This window comes from Rosa chinensis, chromosome 7 (genome assembly GCF_002994745.2).
Source record: "Rosa chinensis cultivar Old Blush chromosome 7, RchiOBHm-V2, whole genome shotgun sequence".
NCBI classification, from domain to species: domain Eukaryota; kingdom Viridiplantae; phylum Streptophyta; class Magnoliopsida; order Rosales; family Rosaceae; genus Rosa; species Rosa chinensis.
The window spans coordinates 66,830,208-66,850,377 of record NC_037094.1 but is presented as its reverse complement, the minus strand read 5'-3'; the positions used below and the strand labels follow the sequence as shown (position 1 = coordinate 66,850,377).

Sequence of the window (20,170 nt, the reverse complement as noted above, 5' to 3'; positions counted from 1 at the left end):
TAAATTTACTCCGGTATTGGCATTTGGCACCGGCACAAGGGGCGCATGTGATTCTTATCCAACCACTGAACAATGCAATCTCCATGATAAAGGTGCGAGCACGGCAATTTCGTAAGCATCAGCTGATCATCACTGTCATTCCCTCCTTCTACACCATCCAAGTCATCTAAGGCTCTCCCTACAAATAAGTGAATATCACATGGTGTCTGTATGTTGGTATCTTCCAAATCATCAAGCCTCAGTTACTCCAGATGATAGTGTTGGTACCTAGACGATCTATAATGCAAATGGTGTTCGATGGCATGTCAAACAGCTAGAGCAAACCAGAACAGTACAGAATAATGGGATCATGGTTCTGGGATCACATAATAATAGAGAAATTGAGAAAGTGACTTTTATGGCCAGTTGGTTAGCATTGTCAATATTAGACTTTCCGTATGGCTATTCAATTTTTCTATTCAAAGGTGAGTGGTTTAATACAATAAATACAAAGAAGAGAAGAAGAACCATTCGTGATTACCATTTGACATCGTTGAATGTAAATGATAAATGGTACGTAAAAGATTTGTATGTACTTGCAAAGCAAGCACAACAATTGTTTTACCTTGATGATCCGAAGTTAGGTGTTGGTTGGAAAGTCATTCAAAGTATTCGACACAGGCATATATGGGATGTGCCTGAGAATGAAGAATCTCATGATGCAGAAATAAGTTATGTTGATGGGGTAGACCAAAAAGAAGAGGCTAGCAATGTCATTAATCCCTTTGAAGAGAATGTTAATTCAATACCAACACTTTGTAGAAGAGATGTCGAACTTGAAATTATTGGTCTGAGCAACAAAGATATTGAATAAAGCAACATAAGTGACGATGATTTTATCAATGATAAATCTCCTCTAGATGAGGAATTACCATCAAGAGATGAAGATAACACTCGAGAAAGTGATGAATACAATGACTTAGATTAAGATAAATGATTATAAATGTGGCTCAGTAAGTGCAAATCATCATTGGTTACTTTTCCTTATATGGCTATGCCTTCCTAACTCATAATTAAACATCTTTTAGTCTTGAGCATAATTGCATATTATTGTTAACTTGGTCACTTTGTCAGTATGGTTAGTTAATTTCCATTTTGTTTATTATTTAAATAATAATTATGATGTTGACCATTTGTGCAGGGAGGCTTTGCATTCTTATCTTACGAGTGGGAGTGATGTACAAGTTTCGAGTTCATTGATTGTGCTGGCTACTTTGTCGCAGACAAAAGGTTATGTTATTGTATGGCAGATTTAATCAGAACTTCTCGTCATTGATTTCTTGTTACAGATATTATTTCAATATTTCTAGTTGAAGACTTATAAAGCATATCATGAAAGTGCTTAATTTGTTCATGTTAGTTAGATTTAAAAAGAGAGTTGGTATTAGGGCTCTGTTTATTACTGTATTATCTGTAATAAATTTAAACTTTTGGTAAAAAAAAAAAAAACAGTTCTACTTATATAATTGGCGACAATCCTTAGGCCTTAGATTTGTTGCCTAATATAATTCAATAATTTATTGAAAATTAAAATTTAATTTTTTCTAAAAAAATTAAAATTTGAGATTAAGAGGAGACGAAGTGAGTTTCGTCCCTATTATCTGGAAAATGGAAAAGGCATACTGTTCCTTATCCAAGGTGTGGCAGTCGAACCATCATCCGTTGACTAATCCAGAAAGCTTATAACTAGGCATATACATATGTTCCAGTAAACCAAACAGAGAAAGAAATGTCAATGAGTACGAGACAAACAGATTGACAGGTTAATAACTTTGTAGTGAAAGTCGCAACCAGCAATTTGTCATACCAAGAGATTCCAGTCATTCCACGGTTTGATTGTTGAGATACAAAAATAAAACTTTCAATACAAGCCTAATCTCCTGGATATCAAGTCCTGAAACCCTCCGGAAACCCTACTCCAAATCCACAAACCACATGATAGCAATCCAAGAGCACCAGCAAGAACACAAACAGCAGCACTGCATTTTGTATCGCCTCTTGCAATTTAAGTCATTTCTTTCGGTGCTTAGGGTCCACCTGCAAGAGGTCACAAATTTTGATTACTCAGTCCAGTAAAATCAGTGTACACAGTAACAGCAACAACACTGCCTGGTCTCATTAGAAAAATAGAACTAGTCATAGTACAGAAGATAGTTCGTAACTCAATAGCACATGCTGAATAGCAAACAAACAATCCGTTCAGGCAAAGACTTCCCGGATAATTAACAAAATGCTGCCTTCTATAAATGTTAACAACTCCCATAGACCAATTTTTTGGCTACTTCATTTGAGATAATGTTCACGCATGCTGGATGAAACCTACAAGTCCAGTTGTAAAATAACTTCATGAGCATTAATTGCACAAATTTAAGAAGGGTCATGCAAGAAGATTTATCTATCGAGATAAATATAAAAGGAAGAGATACAACTACATTGCACAACAGACCCAAATTTCCTCCAGAAAAGTTTTTACTTTGAACAATTATATTATTAGAGCAGTTGCCCATGCTGTATGATGCAACCAAAGTATTTACGAGGACATTCAAATGAAAAGGGGAGATTCAATAATTTTGCAGCAATGACCCAAATTTCCTTCCAACAAGATTCCATTTATATATCGTGAGCAGAGGCCCATCATGAAGTTCTGTAACCACTTCTTAAGCTTCAATTTGACCAACAATTTCAGAGTAATAAACATATAGATAACTAAGCTTTCCATGGTGCAACTCTTGAAGTTGGTTAAAAGTACAAACCACCAGGAGGCAGAGCAAAGTATAGTTGCACACTTGCAAGTGGCACATTGCACATACACTGAGATGCTTTTCCAAATACATATGCTTGTATATCCATAGCTAACAAGTATTCAGGACAATTATCAGAACCCTAATAGATACTGTTTTAAATGTTTTTTCTCCCTTTCTTTAGGGTACACTCTTTTAAGTGTTACTAGATGCATAAAATGTTCCAAGTAAGATAAGACTTATTACTAGTCCATTCGAAACAAACACATTCAAAAACTCCAGCATGCCAAAGAAAGCTAAGAAGAAATTACCAGTCTTTGCACTCCTCACACTGCACCATGAGGTCATCCGGGTTATACGGCATCTCAGACTTGAAATACCTTCAAAAGCCAAAAGCCAAAACACAAGTTTTTAATCATCAGTCTCATTGGCAAACACCACATTTCCCATAACCAACAGACAACGCATAACGCAAAGACCACAAAACTCACATAGCAACTCTATCAGGAGTAAAAGCCCCCAGTAGCAACCTTGTACTCAAATCTACAGTAGTAATGCTCAGCTCCCACATTTTCGAGCTTGGTGTAGTTCTTGAACGAGTGAACCACACGCTTTCCCTCAATGGTGTTAGCACTCTGAACATCATAGTGATCAGACATGGTGAATATTCACCAATTCAAGATCACCAAATGAATCAACTCAACACCCAGATACTGTAATCAATCATCAAACAAGCAATTACAACTCAGATCATAGAATTCTAATCGAAAAGGATTCTACCCTCCTGCTTTTGTTTTTGTTTCGATTGCCTCCGTCTTCCTCCGAAACTGATCAACTTACCCAGTTTTGGGATTTCCGAACTGGAAGTGCCGGTCATCACTCCCAAGCCGTCGATGGCTGTCATCCCTTACATCCACGGTTGGTACTTGGTAGTTATTTTCTCTCCAGCAAGTGCTTCAACTCCACAGCCTCCATGACTAGCTCTCCCAGACCAAGTTGGCCACGCTTTGACTTTCCCCAAACCCACAGAGAACCATCATCTCCAATGGCCGCAGAAATGACACCGGATGCAAATGCAGAGCAAACATTTACTTGATCCAGTCCCGTTACTCTCATTGGTTCATTCCACGAATCACTGCCAATGATAACAAATGCTTCATATAAAAGGCTGAAAGTAGGTGAGATAACAACTAAAAAATTCCATGAAATGGGGTTTCTCATATCAATTCAAAAAGGTGCATGCTTTTGGTTAATCTTGGCCACATTAACAAACTACATTGCTGATTTTTACTCTAAAAACAATCATTGACTAAAATCATGCACTAGAATAGTAACATTACAGTTGTCAACTACTAAATTACCAGAACTAATCACAGTTTCTCTGAATTCTCAAACTCAAACCAAATTCTAAACAATCATAAAACTGCTCCAACACAATGCAAAAGTGAAAAAATACGGAAATGGTCAAAAGGGTCCATCTGTGCTGCTTCTTAGAGCTCAAAGAAGCTGTATCTTTACCTCGGAGAAGGACTTCCACGGCCGAGCTGGGCCTCGAGGTCTCAGCCCCATGCCCAAAGCTGACCTTCGGAAATGACGGGCAGGGAGTGGTAATGCCCCGGCGGTGACGCCGGTGATGTCAGGAGGTAGAGAAGGGACCCGAGTGGGCTCGTAGGCGTCCACACCAAGGCCCATTAAGGAAGTGGGCAAGCCCACAACGCCATGGTTGTCGGCCCCGAAGCTCATGGCAGCTGTTGTAGGGGTCATGCTATCTTTGAAACCTTTGGACAACCGCGTTCACTAGTTGCTGGTTCTTCACCAGCGATCCCAGTCCTGGCATCGATCCATTACAAAATTAAATTTTTTAAGCTCGGAAAAATTGTGTAATTATTTCATTTAGAAAATTCTGGGGCCGTAATTGTGTAATTTTCATTTAGAAATTTTTTTCACTTCTTCTTCTTCTCCCCAAAACCCACATTCTTCTTCTTCTTGGGTGATGTGATAGTTGTGAAGTGAAAAAATACGATCCTATGGTCAAAATACGGAAATACATCCTAGTATTTTTTCACTTTTTTTCTTCTCCCCAAAACCCACATTCTTCTTCTTCTTGGGTGATGTGATAGTTGTGATGTGATAGTTTTGGGGGAATCATACGATCCTATGGTCAAAATACGGAAATACATCCTAGTATTTTTTCACTTCTTCTTCTTCTTCTCCCCAAACCCACCTTCTTCTTCTTCTTCTTGGGTGATGTGATAGGTGTGAAGTGAAAAAATACGATCCTTTGGTCAAAATACGGAAATACATCTTAGTATTTTTTCACTTCTTCTTCTTCTCCCCAAAACCCACCTTCTTCTTCTTCTTGGGTGATGTGATAGGTGTGAAGTGAAAAAATACGATCCTTTGGTCAAAATACGGAAATACATCCTAGTATTTTTTCACTTCTTCTTCTTCTCCCCAAAACCCACCTTCTTCTTCTTTTTGGGTGATGTGATAGGTGTGAAGTGAAAAAATACGATCCTATGGTCAAAATACGGAAATACATCCTAGTATTTTTTCACTTCTTCTTCTTCTCCCCAAAACCCACCTTCTTCTTCTTCTTCTTCTTGGGTGATGTGATAGGTGTGAAGTGAAAAAATACGATCCTATGGTCAAAATACGGAAATACATCCTAGTATTTTTTCACTTCTTCTTCTTCCCAAAACCCACCTTTTTCTTCTTCTTGGTTGATGTGATAGTTGTGATGTGAAGTGAAAAAATACGATCCTATGGTCAAAATACGGAAATACATCCTAGTATTTTTTCACTTCTTTTTCTTCTCCCCAAAACCCACCTTCTTCTTCTTCTTGGGTGATGTGATAGTTGTGATGTGATAGTTTTGGGGGTATCATACGATCCTATGGTCAAAATACGGAAATACATCCTAGTATTTTTTCACTTCTTCTTCTTCTCCCCAAAACCCACCTTCTTCTTCTTCTTGGGTGATGTGATAGTTGTGATGTGATAGTTTTGGGGGTATCATACGATCCTATGGTCAAAATACGAAAATACATCCTAGTATTTTTTCACTTCTTCTTCTTCTCCCCAAAACCCACATTCTTCTTCTTCTTGGGTGATGTGATAGTTGTGAAGTGAAAAAATACGATCCTATGGTCAAAATACGGAAATGCATCCTAGTATTTTTTCACTTCTTCTTCTTCTCCCCAAAACCCACCTTCTTCTTCTTCTTGAGTGATGTGATAGTTGTGATGTGATAGTTTTGGGGTATCATACGATCCTATGGTCAAAATACGGAAATACATCCTAGTATTTTTTCACTTCTTCTTCTTCTCCCCAAAACCCACATTCTTCTTTTTCTTGGGTGATGTGATAGTTGTGAAGTGAAAAAATACGATCCTATGGTCAAAATACGGAAATACATCCTAGTATTTTTTCACTTCTTTTTCTTCTCCCCAAAACCCACATTCTTCTTCTTTTGGGTGATGTGATAGTTTTATTTCCGTATTTTGACTTCTTCTGCTTCTCCCCAAAACCCACCTTCTTCTTCTTCTTGGGTGATGTGATAGTTGTGATGTGATAGTTTTTGGGTTATCATACGATCCTATGGTCAAAATACGGAAATACAACCTAGTATTTTTTCACTTCTTCTTCTTTTCCCCAAAACCCACCTTCTTCTTCTTCTTGGGTGATGTGATAGTTGTGAAGTGAAAAAATACGATCCTATGGTCAAAATACGGAAATACATCCTAGTATTTTTTCACTTCTTTTTCTTCTCCCCAAAACCCACATTCTTCTTCTTCTTGGGTGATGTGATAGTTGTTATGTGATAATTTTAGGGGTGGGTTTTTGGGGGTATCATATGATCCTATGGTCAAAATACGGAAATACATCCTAGTATTTTTTCACTTCTTCTTCTTCTCCCCAAAACCCACCTTCTTCTTCTTCTTGGGTGATGTGATAGTTGTGGGGGTATCACTGTTCTTGCCAAAAAGAAGCAGAAGGCCTTGTTCTTCATCACAAAGAAGAAGGCCTTGTACAAAACTGCCCGTATAAAAATACAAAACTGACCGTATAAACTAACGAACTAACCCTATAAAAAAGCCACCACCTTCCTTCACCTTCATCACACACAAATCCAACCCAGAAACCCATTATTCCCCGTTTTATTCTTCCCAAATTTCCGATTAATCCACCTCCTGTCGCTGCTCTCTTCGTCCTTAAATACCCTTTTGCCGAAAGATTAACATTACCATGGCCAGTTTTCTCCGTCAATGGACACCCTCGGTCTTATTACCACGTGAACGTGGTAATAACATCTTCCTCATCTTCAACTTTGGACAAGCGGCCCCTTCCACCTTCGCCATTTTCACTTTCATGGTGCCAACACTTCTAACCTTCATCCAGATTAAATTCCCTGCTGTCGGAACTCTATCTCTCCCATTTGAAACCTACCACACCAAGTTCATGGTTGCCATTCTCAGCTTACTTGCCTTCTGTTTCTTTGCCATTGGAGCCACCCAAAACTTCTTCCCAAATCACGCTCCAAAACTTTTTATGGCTATCAAGTGTACGGCCTCGCTCTCCGTGGCATCGCTTGTGTCGCTTTTGCTTCCACAGCCTTGGGACCAAGTGCCGTATGTGACCTACTTCTTGTATGCATGCCACTGTCTCGGCTTACTCAGAATTATTAATCTGGCTTATTACCACGTCATTAAGCTGTTGAGACAAACGCGCCGCCCACCGTTGCCGCTGACAGTCAGAGATATCTCCAACCACCCGATTGCCAACCGTCGATCAATCACTTGAAGTCAGAACAGTCCGCTAAAGAAATGTATTTTTGTTTTGTTTTTTCCTGCGCTTGGCTTTTTGCGTCTTTCCTAGCTTTATTTAAGTTTAAAACAAAGATTAGCATAGTGAGTTAGTTATGATTGGTCTACTAAGGAGATTGTGAGTGAACTCATCAACTGTTATTTGTTATATATTATTGTTGTGTAATAATAAATAAAATGAGTTAGTTATATATATTGGTCTACTAAGGAGATCATGAATTCACTCACAAACTGTTATTTGTTATATATTATTGTTGTATAATAATAAATAAAATGAGTTAGTTATATATATTGGTCTACTAAGGAGATCATGAATTCACTCACAAACTGTTATTTGTTATATATTATTGTTGTATAATAATAAATAAAATGAGAAATTCGTTCATGTTTTTGTGATTGTGATCGGGACCATAACCCGACCTTATTATTGTCAGAAGGGCCCAGCGTTGTCGATCATTTTCTAAATGAAATAAATATACAATTTTTCCAAGCTTAAAAATTTAATTTTGTAATCGATACCAGGACTGGGATCGCTGGTTGTGAAGAACCAGCAACTAGTGAACGCGGTTGTCCAAAGGTTTCAAAGATAGCAGACCCCTACAACAGCTGCCATGAGCTTCGGGGCCGGCAACCATGGCGCTCTGGGCTTGCCCACTTCCTTAATGGGCCTTGGTGTGGACGCCTACGAGCCCACTCGGGTCCCTTCTCTACCTCCTGACATCACCGGCGTCACCGCTGGGGCATTACCACTCCCTGGCCGTCACTTCCGAAGGTCAGCTTTGGGCATGGGGGCCGAGACCTCGAGGCCCAGCTCGGCCGTGGAGGTCCCCTTCTCCGAGGTAAAGATACAGCTTCTTTGAGCTCTAAGAAGCAGCACAGATGGACCCATTTGACCATTTCCGTATTTTTTCACTTTTGCATTGTGTTGGAGCAGTTTTATGATTGTTTAGAAATTGGTTTGAGTTTGAGAATTCAGAGAAACTATGATTAGTTCTGGTAATTTAGTAATTGACAACTGTAATGTTACTATTCTAGTGCATGATTTTAGTCAATGATTGTTTTTAGAGTAAAAATCAGCAATGTAGTTTGTTAATGTGGCCAAGATTAACCAAAAGCATGCACCTTTTTGAATTGATATGAGAAACCCCATTTCATGGAATTTTTTAGTTGTTATCTCACCTACTTTCAGCCTTTTATATGAAGCATTTGTTATCATTGGCAGTGATTCGTGGAATGAACCAATGAGAGTAACGGGACTGGATCAAGTAAATGTTTGCTCTGCATTTGCATCCGGTGTCATTTCTGCGGCCATTGGAGATGATGGTTCTCTGTGGGTTTGGGGAAAGTCAAAGCGTGGCCAACTTGGTCTGGGAGAGCTAGTCATGGAGGCTGTGGAGTTGAAGCACTTGCTGGAGAGAAAATAACTACCAACCGTGGATGTAAGGGATGACAGCGATCGACGGCTTGGGAGTGATGACCGGCACTTCCAGTTCGGAAATCCCAAAACTGGGTAAGTTGATCAGTTTCGGAGGAAGACGGAGGCAATCGAAACAAAAACAAAAACAGTTGCTATGGGGCTTTTACTTTTCGTGGTCTTTGCGTTATGCGTTGTCTGTTGGTTATGGGAAATGTGGTTTTTGCGAATGAGACTGATGATTAAAAATTTGTGTTTTGGCTTTTGAAGGTATTGCTACCCGGATGACCTCATGGTGCAGTGTGAGGAGTGCAAGGACTGGTAATTTCTTCATGTTCTTAGCTTTCTCTGGCATGTTGGAGTTTTTGAATGTGTGTGTTTCGAATGGACTAGTAATAAGTCTTATCTTACTTGACCATTTTATGCATCTAGTAACGATTAAAGAGTGTACCCTAAAGAAAGGAAGAAAAAACATTTAACACAGTATCGGTTAGGGCTCTGATAATCTTCTTGAATACTTGTTAGCTATAGATAAACCAGCATATGTATTTGGAAAAGCATCTCAGTGTATGTGCAATGTGCTACTTGCAAGTGTGCAACTATACTTTGCTCTGCCTCCTGGTGGTTTGTACTTTAACCAACTTCAAGAGTTGCACCATGGAAAGCTTAGTTATCTATATGTTTATTACTCTGAAATTATTGTTCAAATTGAAGCTTAAGAAGTGGTTACAGAACTTCATGATGGGCCTCTGCTCATAATATATAAATGGAATCTTGTTGGAAGGAAATTTGGGTCATTGTTGCAAAATTATTGAATCTCCCGTTTTCATTTGAATGTCCTCGTAAATACTTTGGTTGCAGCATACAGCATGGGCAACTGCTCTAATAATATAATAGTTCAAAGTAAAAACTTTTCTGGAGGAAATTTGGGTCTGTTGTGCACTTGTGCAATGTAGTTATATCTCTTCCTTTTATATTCATCTCGATAGATAAATCTTCTTGCATGGCCCTTCTTCAACATGTCTGAATGCTCATGAAGTTATTTTACAACTGGACTTGTAGGTTTCATCCAGCATGCATGAACATCTCAAATGAAGTAGCCAAAAAATTGGTCTATGGGTGTTGTTAACATTTATAGAAGGCAGCATTTTGTTAATTATCCGGGAAGTCTTTGAATGAATGGATTGTTTTTTGCTATTCAGCATGTGCTATTGAGTTATGAACTATGTCTTGTACTATGACTAGTTCTATTTTTCTAATGAGACTAGGCAGTGTTGTTGCTGTTACTATGTACACTGATTTTACTGGACTGAGTAATCAAAATTTGTGACCTTTTGCAGGGGGACCCTAAGCACCGAAACAAATGACTTAAATTGCAAGAGGCGATACAAAATGCTGTGCTGCTGTTTGTGTTCTTGCTGGTGCTCTTGGATTGCTATCATGTAGTATGTGGATTTGGAGTAGGGTTTCCGGAGGGTTTCAGGGCTTGTTATCCAGGAGATTAGGCTTGTATTGAAAGTTTTTTTTTTTTTTTGGTATCTCAACAATCAAACCGTGGAATAACTGGAATCTCTTGGTACGACAAATTGCTGGTTGCGACTTTCGCCACCAAGTTATTAACCTGTCAATCTGTTTTGTCTCCTACTCATTGACATTTCGTCTGTTTTTTTTACTGGAACATATGTATATGCCTAGTTATAAGCTTTCTGGATTAGTCAACGGATGATGGTTCGACTGCCGCACCTTGGAAAAGGAACAGTATGCCTTTTCCATTTTCCAGATAATAGGGACGAAACTCACTTCGTCTCTTCTTAATCTCAAGTTCTAAATTATTTAAGTAAATCCAAATTGTGTCTGGCTCAAACTCATTATTTGACCTAGTGATAATAAGGTTATTAACTAGAGATAATCTTAGAGAATTTTAGAGATATTCATTTAATGTATGATTATCTTTCCTTGTACGATTCAGATTCTATGCATTGTAATCTTCTATATAAAGAGATCCTTATTATCAATAAGAACACACAGCAATTCTCTCTAAATTTCAGTTTTCCTAAAACATGTTATCAGCACGACGTCCTAACCCTAAAACCTAATAGCCAAAACCCTAAATTTGAATACAAAACCTTGAAAACCTTTCGGCCCCCGCCGCACACCTTGAAGACCTCCACCCCAGGAGTCCAGAACCGGTGGCTAAACAATCAGAAGCGGTCGGAAACATACCGAACCAGCCACCAGAATCTCTAAACCATCCGCAGCAAATATTCCACCGGTTCACTAACTTCCGGACCTTCAATTGCTACCAAACTTTACCATCAGTAGTATCTCAATCCCAGAATCCGGGAACCGGAAAAAAATTTCACATGAACTGAAGGAATTGTGTCCTAAAACAATTATTTTGATGTAATTATTATTGTAATTATTATTAATCAAAAGGGCAAGTTTATTGTTCATTGCTTATATTTGATATTTGATTGAACAAGGTCCAAGGAATATGAGTTAAAGAGAAAGTAATCTAAAGAGTTAGATGTGTGAGACCTTTACTCTTTCACACTCTTATCCTGAAAGGTTCCTAGTCATAGGATTATCACTTGGACATTGATAATCCGGAAAGACTAGCACATACTATGTATGCTCAATATGGAGGATGATATGTCTCTTGTCATTTGTGTGGAGACACTAATACAAGTATGTGGGTGCTCTTAATTTAAAGAGTACACTGAACGCGATCATTAGAGTTCTTGTATGGAGTCTTACTTACATGTCAAACTTGAACTCTAAATTGCAATAATACAAATTAGTCCTTTGACCTGAGACACCATAGTTGTCTTATGAGTGAATTGATTATTTCTTGATGATGCAATAATATTGTGTCCCTTAATGGATATAATAGATGCATTCATTGGTATAATCAATTCGGTCATGGAGACATGTGAGTGTACAATAAGGAATCTCTATCCTTAAGTAAATAAGGTGTATGTTCAAAGATGTGATTCAATGAGTCTTTGGCCAAAGCATTGAATGAGATTAAAAAGGAGTTTCTAATCACATTCTAAGAATCACATAAGAATGAAAATCACATTAGGGGATTGACATATCAATTCCATACCCCGATGATGTGATTTAGAACATAGTGTTAGAGAAGGACCGTATTGTATTGTAATTCCAATTGAATAGGTTCTTTGTCATTCTACATTAACTAGGGTAGTCATGATATGTTGCAAGACGTCACTCATGACTTGTGAAGTCCTCGAGGATTAATAAACATTTATAATCCTAATAACAAGGGAGAATCAAAAATGGAGTTTTTGGTTCGTAAACAAAATAGAATGGTTTCTATAAACTTCACTGCCTTGTTAATTAGAACCTAAGAGATCGCACACCATATAAGTGGATCCTTGAGATTGTATATGAAGAAGATTAAACAAGAGTTGGTTATGACCAAATAATTAATTAGATTTATTATTTGGACATAATTAGGTTTTCGGGTAAAACCGAACCTATTGGGCCTAAACGATTGTCGGGCTTTTCGTGTGGACTTGGGCTTCACTAAATGAGATTTAAATGAAAGCCCAAGACACATTTTTAGTGCCCAATAACAAGTATGGACCAGCCAAAATATTGGCTTTATGAAAGTCAATATTTTCTTTTAGTAATTGGAGTTATTTCCTATTATATAAAAGTGAAAGCATGGACAAAGAGAATAAGTGTGTCTCCACACTATTATTTTCAGATTTGAGAGAGAGTGAGAAAGAGTTCTCCCTTGGTCCATTACCAAATTAAAGGAAAGAAGAACACTTGCATAATTTCTTCTTTTCTTTCATCTTTCTTCATCTCTTGATTCACTTGGTGAAGATCCTTAGAGGCCATATCCTTTTGTGGCTTTACTTGTTACATCAAAGAGAAGATTACAAGCACAAGAAGGAGTTCTTAATCCAAGGTGCTTCAAGGTGGAGGAGACACACACAAGGAGAGATCAAGGAGAGGAACTTTGGTGGTTCACTTGGATCGGATTAAAATCACGCTCCAAGGGTGAGTAGAACATAAACTACCTCTTTGTTCTTCCATACTATGCATGCTATGTTTATATACATATCATAATAAGCCAAGATCATGGGTTAAAGGAATGGATTTTATGTTTAGTTAGTAGTTTAATGGTTAAACTAATTCCGCACTAATTAAAAAGTTTTGAAATCCATCCATTCCTTCATGAACCGGCCTAAAAGTACGTGAATCGGCCACCTGACCGCTATTGAACCTTGAACCGGCAGAGAGAAGAAAGAAAAAAGAAAAAAGAAAAGGGTAGCCCAGAAGAAGTCAGCGACCCAGAGAGAAGAAAGAAGAGGCGGCCCAAGCCCGTGACGCAGCCCAAAAGCAGGCCCACTATCAAGTCAGCAGCATCGTCAACAGATTCTGCCACGTCAGCAATTTGGTGCCACGTTAGCACCCCGGAGACAGGTTACCGCCGGCCAGTTTTTTGGCCATTTTTCGACCACTTTTTCCGGTCAAATTTTCCGGCGACCTATTTCAAGGTATTTTTTACTAAAAGTTCCCGTTTTTATTCAGTTTCTCTTCTATTTCTCGGGGACTTGCAAACTCCGTTCTTCTACTCCCCTTTCTTCCTCATAGGGGAGACCTAATTAAGCCGAACTGTGGGGATTCGTGCTCACTCCAAGCTTGGAGCTTGTTGAGATCTCCAAACTTAGAGTTTGTAGAGAATTTATGATCGACCATTTACGTCATTATTTCGATCTAATCCAATATCTCTTGGAATTGGATTTATTGGAAACGATTACGCTCAGAAATTCATAATTTCTTGGGAGCGACTACGCTCAGAAATTTTATATGTTTTCATGGTAACTTTTTCCACTCTGAAACAAACCCTTTTCCTTGTTCTCTTTTAGGATGAGTAACCTGAACAAATTGGACTTTGCTCCATTGGGAACAACTGACTCTGGATATCACAAGTGGGTTTGTGATGTCCACCAGCATCTCAAGGCCGATGGAATCCTGGATATGATTCTCGAGCCTAGGCAGGACGTGCTAACTGTTGAGCAAGCTCAAGCTTTGGAAGCAAATGGAGCAGCCTTAGAGGCAAATAAGGCAAAAGTCATCATCCTAATGACTCGTCATATGGAAGATTCACTCCAGTACGAGTGTATGAATGAAGAAGACCCCAGAAGGTTGTGGGTTTCACTCGAAGGAAGATTTGACAACGTCCGTGACTATCTGCTTCCTAACCTAGAAGTGAGATGACATAACCTCAGCTTCTGTGATTTCAAGTCAGTTCTTGACTACAACTCTGAAGCACTTTGCATTAAATCCTTAATGAAATTCTGTGGTAAAGAGATCATAGATGCGATGTTGATTGAAAAGACTTTCTCTACCTTCCACATCTATGCATTGATGGTTGCTAAAAACTATCGAATCGATGTTACTGTAGGACGGATCACAAGGTTTCATGAGCTTATTGGAGCTATGAATGTCGCTGAAAAGCATGACAATATCCTTGTGAAGAACTATAATTCGAGATCCGTGGAAACAGAGCATATTCCGGAATCCAATTATAGTCGCGCTCCTAAGAGAGGGCGCTAAGAGCAAAACCCTAATCTTAGGGATACTTCTGGACGTTCTAGTCCCTATAATCACTCTACTTGGGAAGGTAACAGCCAAAATAGGCAAACACAGAACCGAAGAGGTAAACGTGGAAAGAGAGAGGGATGCAACGCTTCTGGCCATGTTGGTGGCGCCACCAACACTAAGAGCCATCTAAATGACGCTTTCAAAGCGCCTCAATCAATGGAGTTTAAGCAAAGAGATTTATGTTCTCGATGTGGAGTATCCGGTCATTGGGCACACATTTGTAGAGCTCGTGAAGAAATTGTCACCGCCTACCAAACATATTGTGAAACAAGGGAAGCTCACTATGTGGAACAAGAAGATCAAGAAGCTGATCTAGAGTGAAGGGTTGAAGACTACAAATCTGGCTGGGATTAATAGATCATTAATTCTGTTTAAGTCTTTATTTTTTCAAGAGATGTAATAGGCAATTGTCATATACTTTGTAGTAAATGCCATTGATTTAGTTTTTCTTCACATAGGCTCATCCAAAATGAGTATGATGTCTAGGAAGGTTTTGAGATAAGTGGTACTTAAGTGTGCTTTTCTCCATCGACATCTCTCTACTCACCTGGTCATATTTATTTTGGAGTTATCGAAAGAAGTCAAACAACTACCTTTATTTTGCATTAGCTAGTATTTGGATTAGATTCTCTTAATGGTTAAGAGACAATGATGTACTCCGTTGGCTTATGAATAAAATTTCGAGTTCTTTTCATTATGACTCCATTTTGATTCTGAGCATATTACTTTGTGACTACGATGGCTGGGCCATCAGTATTAATTCAAGGACATGGAATAGCCCAAGTTTCACTTGCTAAATGGCATCTTGATTACTATCACAGAAACTCTCTACGCTCTTACGGCAAATCGTACCCTATGGATAGCGAACGGATTCCATGCGAAAACGCATGTAGAGAACGAAAATGAGTTCCTTTGCAATGCCTCTAATGATTGCGAACAAATGTGCATCTTAGAAAAGTTTATGTATCTCTCTAATGAACTCTATGTCACTATTCGAGCTATTAATCCAATAAAAGTTCTAAGAGAAGATCTCTTGGATTTAGACACATATTGACTTTGTCACTACAAGATAGGTCATCCCAGTCATGATATGATGATCCATCTACAAAAGACTTCACATGGGCATCCTTTCTCTCGAGCGAAACGAAGCATGAATCAAAAGTTGATTCCTGGACTAAGTGTAACCGCCGCTGCTGCCTTTGGCACAGCAGCCGTCCACCACCAGCCTAGGGCTGGCACAGTCCCTATCCATGATGCCATGGATAACGTCCATCATAGTGATGGCGCCCCAGGTGATGCTACAATCACCAACTTTGATTCAAATAGCGTTTCAGACGCTCATGCCCAACCACAATCCTCATTGGTTGCTTCTAAGGCATGTCGCTCAATTTACAAAGCCTGTTCCTTAGGGAAATTAGGACTAAGACCGTCCTATGCAAAGGAAATGAACATACTCATTATGTTCTTACATAGAGTCCGTGAGGATTATATGGACAGATTCAACCAACTTGCGGACGTTTAAATATCTCATAATGTTGGTTGACACGCAAGCACGCTGGTCACGTGTTGTGCCATTGTCCACATGTAAATGCTGCATATACTACACTCCTAGCACATATCATATGACAACGAGCTCACTCCCCGGGTCATCCTATTCCATCAATTGTGCTTAACAATGCTAAAGAGTTTACATCGAAGACTTTCGATAGTCATTGCATTATGGACTAATATTAGACATCATATCCTCATGTACACACCCAAATGGTCTTGTGAAAACGACTACGATGGTAGCCCAGATATTGGTAATGCGCACCACTATCCTTAGATCCGCTTAGGTTGAAGTAATATCGCATGCAGCTATGCTAATTTGTCTACGACCCACCTGCACTCAATCTACTTCTGCGTTACAGCTAGTGACTGGGTACAAGTATCGTACTTACTCATATTTGAGTGTGCCATTTATGTGCCAATCACGCAGCCACAGCGCTTTATGTGGGTCCTTACAGACGAATGGGCAACTACGTTGGATTTGAGACTCCAACAATCGTCCACCACTTAATGCCCTTGTAAGGCGATCTTTTTACCGCTAGATTTGAGGGTTGTCACTTTGATGAGACAGTCTTCCCGTCGTTAGGGGGAGATAAGAACATGAATGTTCAGCAGGAACGACAAGAATTATCGTGGCCTGTCCCCACTATGTCTCATCTCGATCCCTGTTAAAGTGACAAGATCACACATCTGCTGCAAATATGCCTGTGAGGAAGGATGTCCCTACGAGAGGACGTAGCGCCACCCTACACGGAGGTAGGCGTGGCGCCAACGCCAAAGAGAGTGGCACTCTGGCGTTATATGTCATGGCCCCAGCTAGGATGCGTGGGAGGCCCGTGGGTTCGAAGGATACATTGGCACATTCCAATCCTTTGATCATCAAGACACAAAATCTGTCTCATGAGAATCTTCCGGATTATGGTTACCGTTGGGGGACGCCTCAACGTCAGAACCTATTCTTGAGAATATAGAGGTCTTTGAAAATTACACTAGTGTACATGAGACGTGGGATAAAAACTCCATCATAATTGATGATGTAGTTGCGCATTTCGTTGCGCATGAGTTTGTTGAGTCCTATGATATCGAACCACACTCCGTTGATGAATGAATGCCAATGTAGAGAAATTTAGCCTAAATGGAAAGATGCGATCCAGGTTAAGTTGGATTCTCTAATGAAGAGGAAGGTTTTTGAGCCAGTGATGTCAGCACCTCCTAACATAAAACCTATTGATTAATAGGTCTTCGTTAGTAAGCGTGATGAGAAAAAGATATGGCAATCTAGCCTTATGGCGCAAGGCTTCTCACAAAACACCCTGGAATCCACTACGATGAGACATATTCTGTCATAATGGATGTCATTGCACTCCACTACCCTATCAGTTTGGTAGTTTCCAAATAACTGAACATGCAGCTTACAAATGTGGTCACTAAGTATCTCTATGGGGATCTAGATATGGAATATACATGAAGGTTTATGGTGAACTTCATTTACCCAAGTCAAGAGGCTCTAGACTACGGAACACGTTTATAATAAGGTTGAAACGCTCACTAAAGTGACTATTTGATTGGGAAAAGATATGCCCACGCGTTTCCATAATAAGTTTTGGATCCTATCGCGGTTCATGTTGGACATGATCTTCATTGGAAGCCCTTAAAGAGTTAAGGGAAACCGCTGAACACTTGAAATCCAAGTTTGAAATGAAGGATTTTGGGAAAACACGATTATATCTCAGTTTGGAACTTAAGCATCGTGTTGATAGATGCCTAGGTGTTTTGACAGGGTCAAAGCCTTCAAGCACCTCCATGGTCGTCCGTAATCTTGATCCTAAAAAGGATCCTCTTCGTCTGAAGGATGATGATGAAGATGTGCTAGAGGTAGAAGTAGAAGTGTCATACTTAAATACAATAGGTGCATTATTGTACTTAGCTCAATGCACAAGACCAGACATCTCATATGTTGTGAACTTATTTGCTAGGTATAGCTGTGCGCGAACGCTACACCATTGGATTGGTAGAATAAGATATCTTTCGATACTAGAGATGTACGACTTATAGGGGCATGCTTTATCCCTACAGAGAGATGATGGATTCGGACACATCACACACCAGGAACGCCGCCAACACTGGCCTGCGTCCTCTATCCCCATCCCAGAACGACATGTGTTTTGGAAGGTTTTGCTAATATTGGGTATCTTTCTGACCGACACAAAGGTCATTACCAAACTGGTTAAGTGTTCACCATGGGTAAAGACCGTGATATCTTAGAGGTTTACAGAACAAACCCTAGTCGCTATATCTTCGAACAATGCAGAGATCATTGCTCTTCACGAAGTGGTTCGTGAATGTATATGGATTGGATCCATAATTACGCATGGTCGAAAAATTGTGGTTTGAAGTCTACCACAGATGAACCTACGAGCATTTAGGATAATGCTGCTTGCTTTGAACAAATGAATCAAAGACTACATCAAAAGTGACAACACCAAGCATAATCAGCAACAACAGACTCTTTTCAAGATCAAAGTGAATTAGGTTTGATCTGAGGACAGTGTGGCAAACTTGCTCACCAAGTCATTGCCTAAATTCCACTTTCGAGAAACATGTTGGTAACATCGTTTGAGGAAGTTATCCGAACTCCCATGACTATAGTCATCAAGGGGAGATGCGGACATCAGGGGGAGATGTCTACATGTATGGTCTCGAAACGTGAAGGGTGTGTTGTGCTCTTTTTCCCCTTTGATCGAGGTTATTTTTGTCCCACATGGTTTTTGTTACTCGGCAAGGTTTTTAACGAGGCAATGAGAGAAGCACTACGTTTGGGCGACACAAGCGGGAGTGTTTGAGTAAATCCAAATTGTGTCTAGCCCAAACTCTAGGGTACTTGATCTAGTGGTAATAGAGTTATTAACTAGAGATAATCTCGGAGAATCTTAGAGATATCCATTCAATGTATGATTACCTTTGGACTAAATACTGTTTAGTCCTCGAGCTTTTAACCATAAAATACTTCAGTCTCTGACCCTCTAATTTCACATGTTTAGTTCCTATACTTCAAAATTTCAGACTAATAGGTCCTTACTGTCTAAAAGTCCCTGCGAAATGTCTATTATGCCCTCAGTTCTTTTTTTTAATTAATTAATTATTTTATTTTTTTTGGAAAATGAATTTTTTTCCCTTTCTTTCTTTCTGTTTATTTTTTTCTTTTTTTCCCCTTTCTTTCTTTCTGTTTGAAAAAAAAAAGAATAAATAAAATAAAGAAAAAAGAATAAAAATAAAAAAAGAGAAAGGAATAAATTTATCAAAAAAAAAAGAACTGAGGGCATAATAGACATTTCGCAGCGACTTTTAGTCGGCAAGACCAATTGGTTTGAAATTTTGAAGTATAGGGATTAAACGTGTGAAATTAGAAGGTCAGGGACTGAAGTGTTTTATGGTCAAAAACTCAAGGACTAAACAGTATTTAGTCCATTACATTTCCTTGTACGATTTAGATTCTATGCATTGTAATCCTCTATATAAAGAGACCCCTATTATCAATGAGAACACATAGCAATTCTCTCTAAATTTCAGTTTTCCTAAAACATAAATTTAATTTTAATTTTCAACAAATTATTGAATTATATTAGGCAACAAATCTAAGGCCTAAGGGTTGTCGCCAATTGTATAAATATAAATTTTTTTTTTTACCAAAAATTTGAATTTATTACGAATAATGTAGTAATAAACAAAGTCCTAACAAGTAACATCAACTCTTTTTTTAAATCCAACTAACATGAATCAAAGCTTTTTTTTTTTCCTTCAAACTTAATTCTGATTGAAAATTATAAAAAAAAAAAACAAATTTTGTTATGTAGGAAGATTGGATATAAAAAGAAAAAAGTTATGGGTATGGGTACCCGCAGTGTACCTATACCCGAGCGGGTATCTAACACCCATTTACCCATTTACTTATGGGTAAT

General features: G+C 38.9%; 1 protein-coding gene and 1 long non-coding RNA gene across 7 annotated transcripts; one reads left to right on the top strand and one right to left on the bottom strand.

Moving 5' to 3' along the window:
* Positions 1-1,816: 1,816 nt before the first annotated feature.
* Positions 1,817-4,626, bottom strand: LOC112179422. Of its 5 annotated transcripts, XR_002927751.2 has the most exons (6): positions 4,299-4,625; positions 3,621-3,915; positions 3,272-3,493; positions 3,092-3,160; positions 2,202-2,358; positions 1,822-2,076 (listed from the first exon to the last, which is right to left on the bottom strand). XR_002927751.2 is itself a non-coding variant. In XM_040511939.1 (4 exons), exons 2-4 carry the CDS (start codon positions 3,424-3,426, stop codon positions 1,953-1,955), a joined length of 348 nt encoding a protein of 115 aa, XP_040367873.1. In that variant the 5' UTR covers positions 3,427-3,915; positions 4,299-4,626; the 3' UTR covers positions 1,817-1,952. The 5 variants fall into 5 exon arrangements, 1 of the variants encoding a protein (XP_040367873.1); XR_005803853.1 differs by lacking the exon at positions 1,822-2,076 and having other exon boundaries at positions 2,086-2,358; positions 3,272-3,415; positions 3,561-3,915; positions 4,299-4,626; XR_002927750.2 differs by lacking the exon at positions 1,822-2,076 and having other exon boundaries at positions 2,086-2,358.
* Positions 4,627-8,067: 3,441 nt separating this feature from the next.
* On the top strand, positions 8,068-10,624 carry LOC112180110. 2 transcript variants are annotated; one of them, XR_005803804.1, is made up of 4 exons: positions 8,068-8,445; positions 8,829-9,116; positions 9,291-9,341; positions 10,361-10,624. It is a non-coding gene; the product is annotated as an uncharacterized LOC112180110 (long non-coding RNA). The 2 variants fall into 2 exon arrangements; XR_002928078.2 differs by having other exon boundaries at positions 10,083-10,624.
* Positions 10,625-20,170: the final 9,546 nt, after the last annotated feature.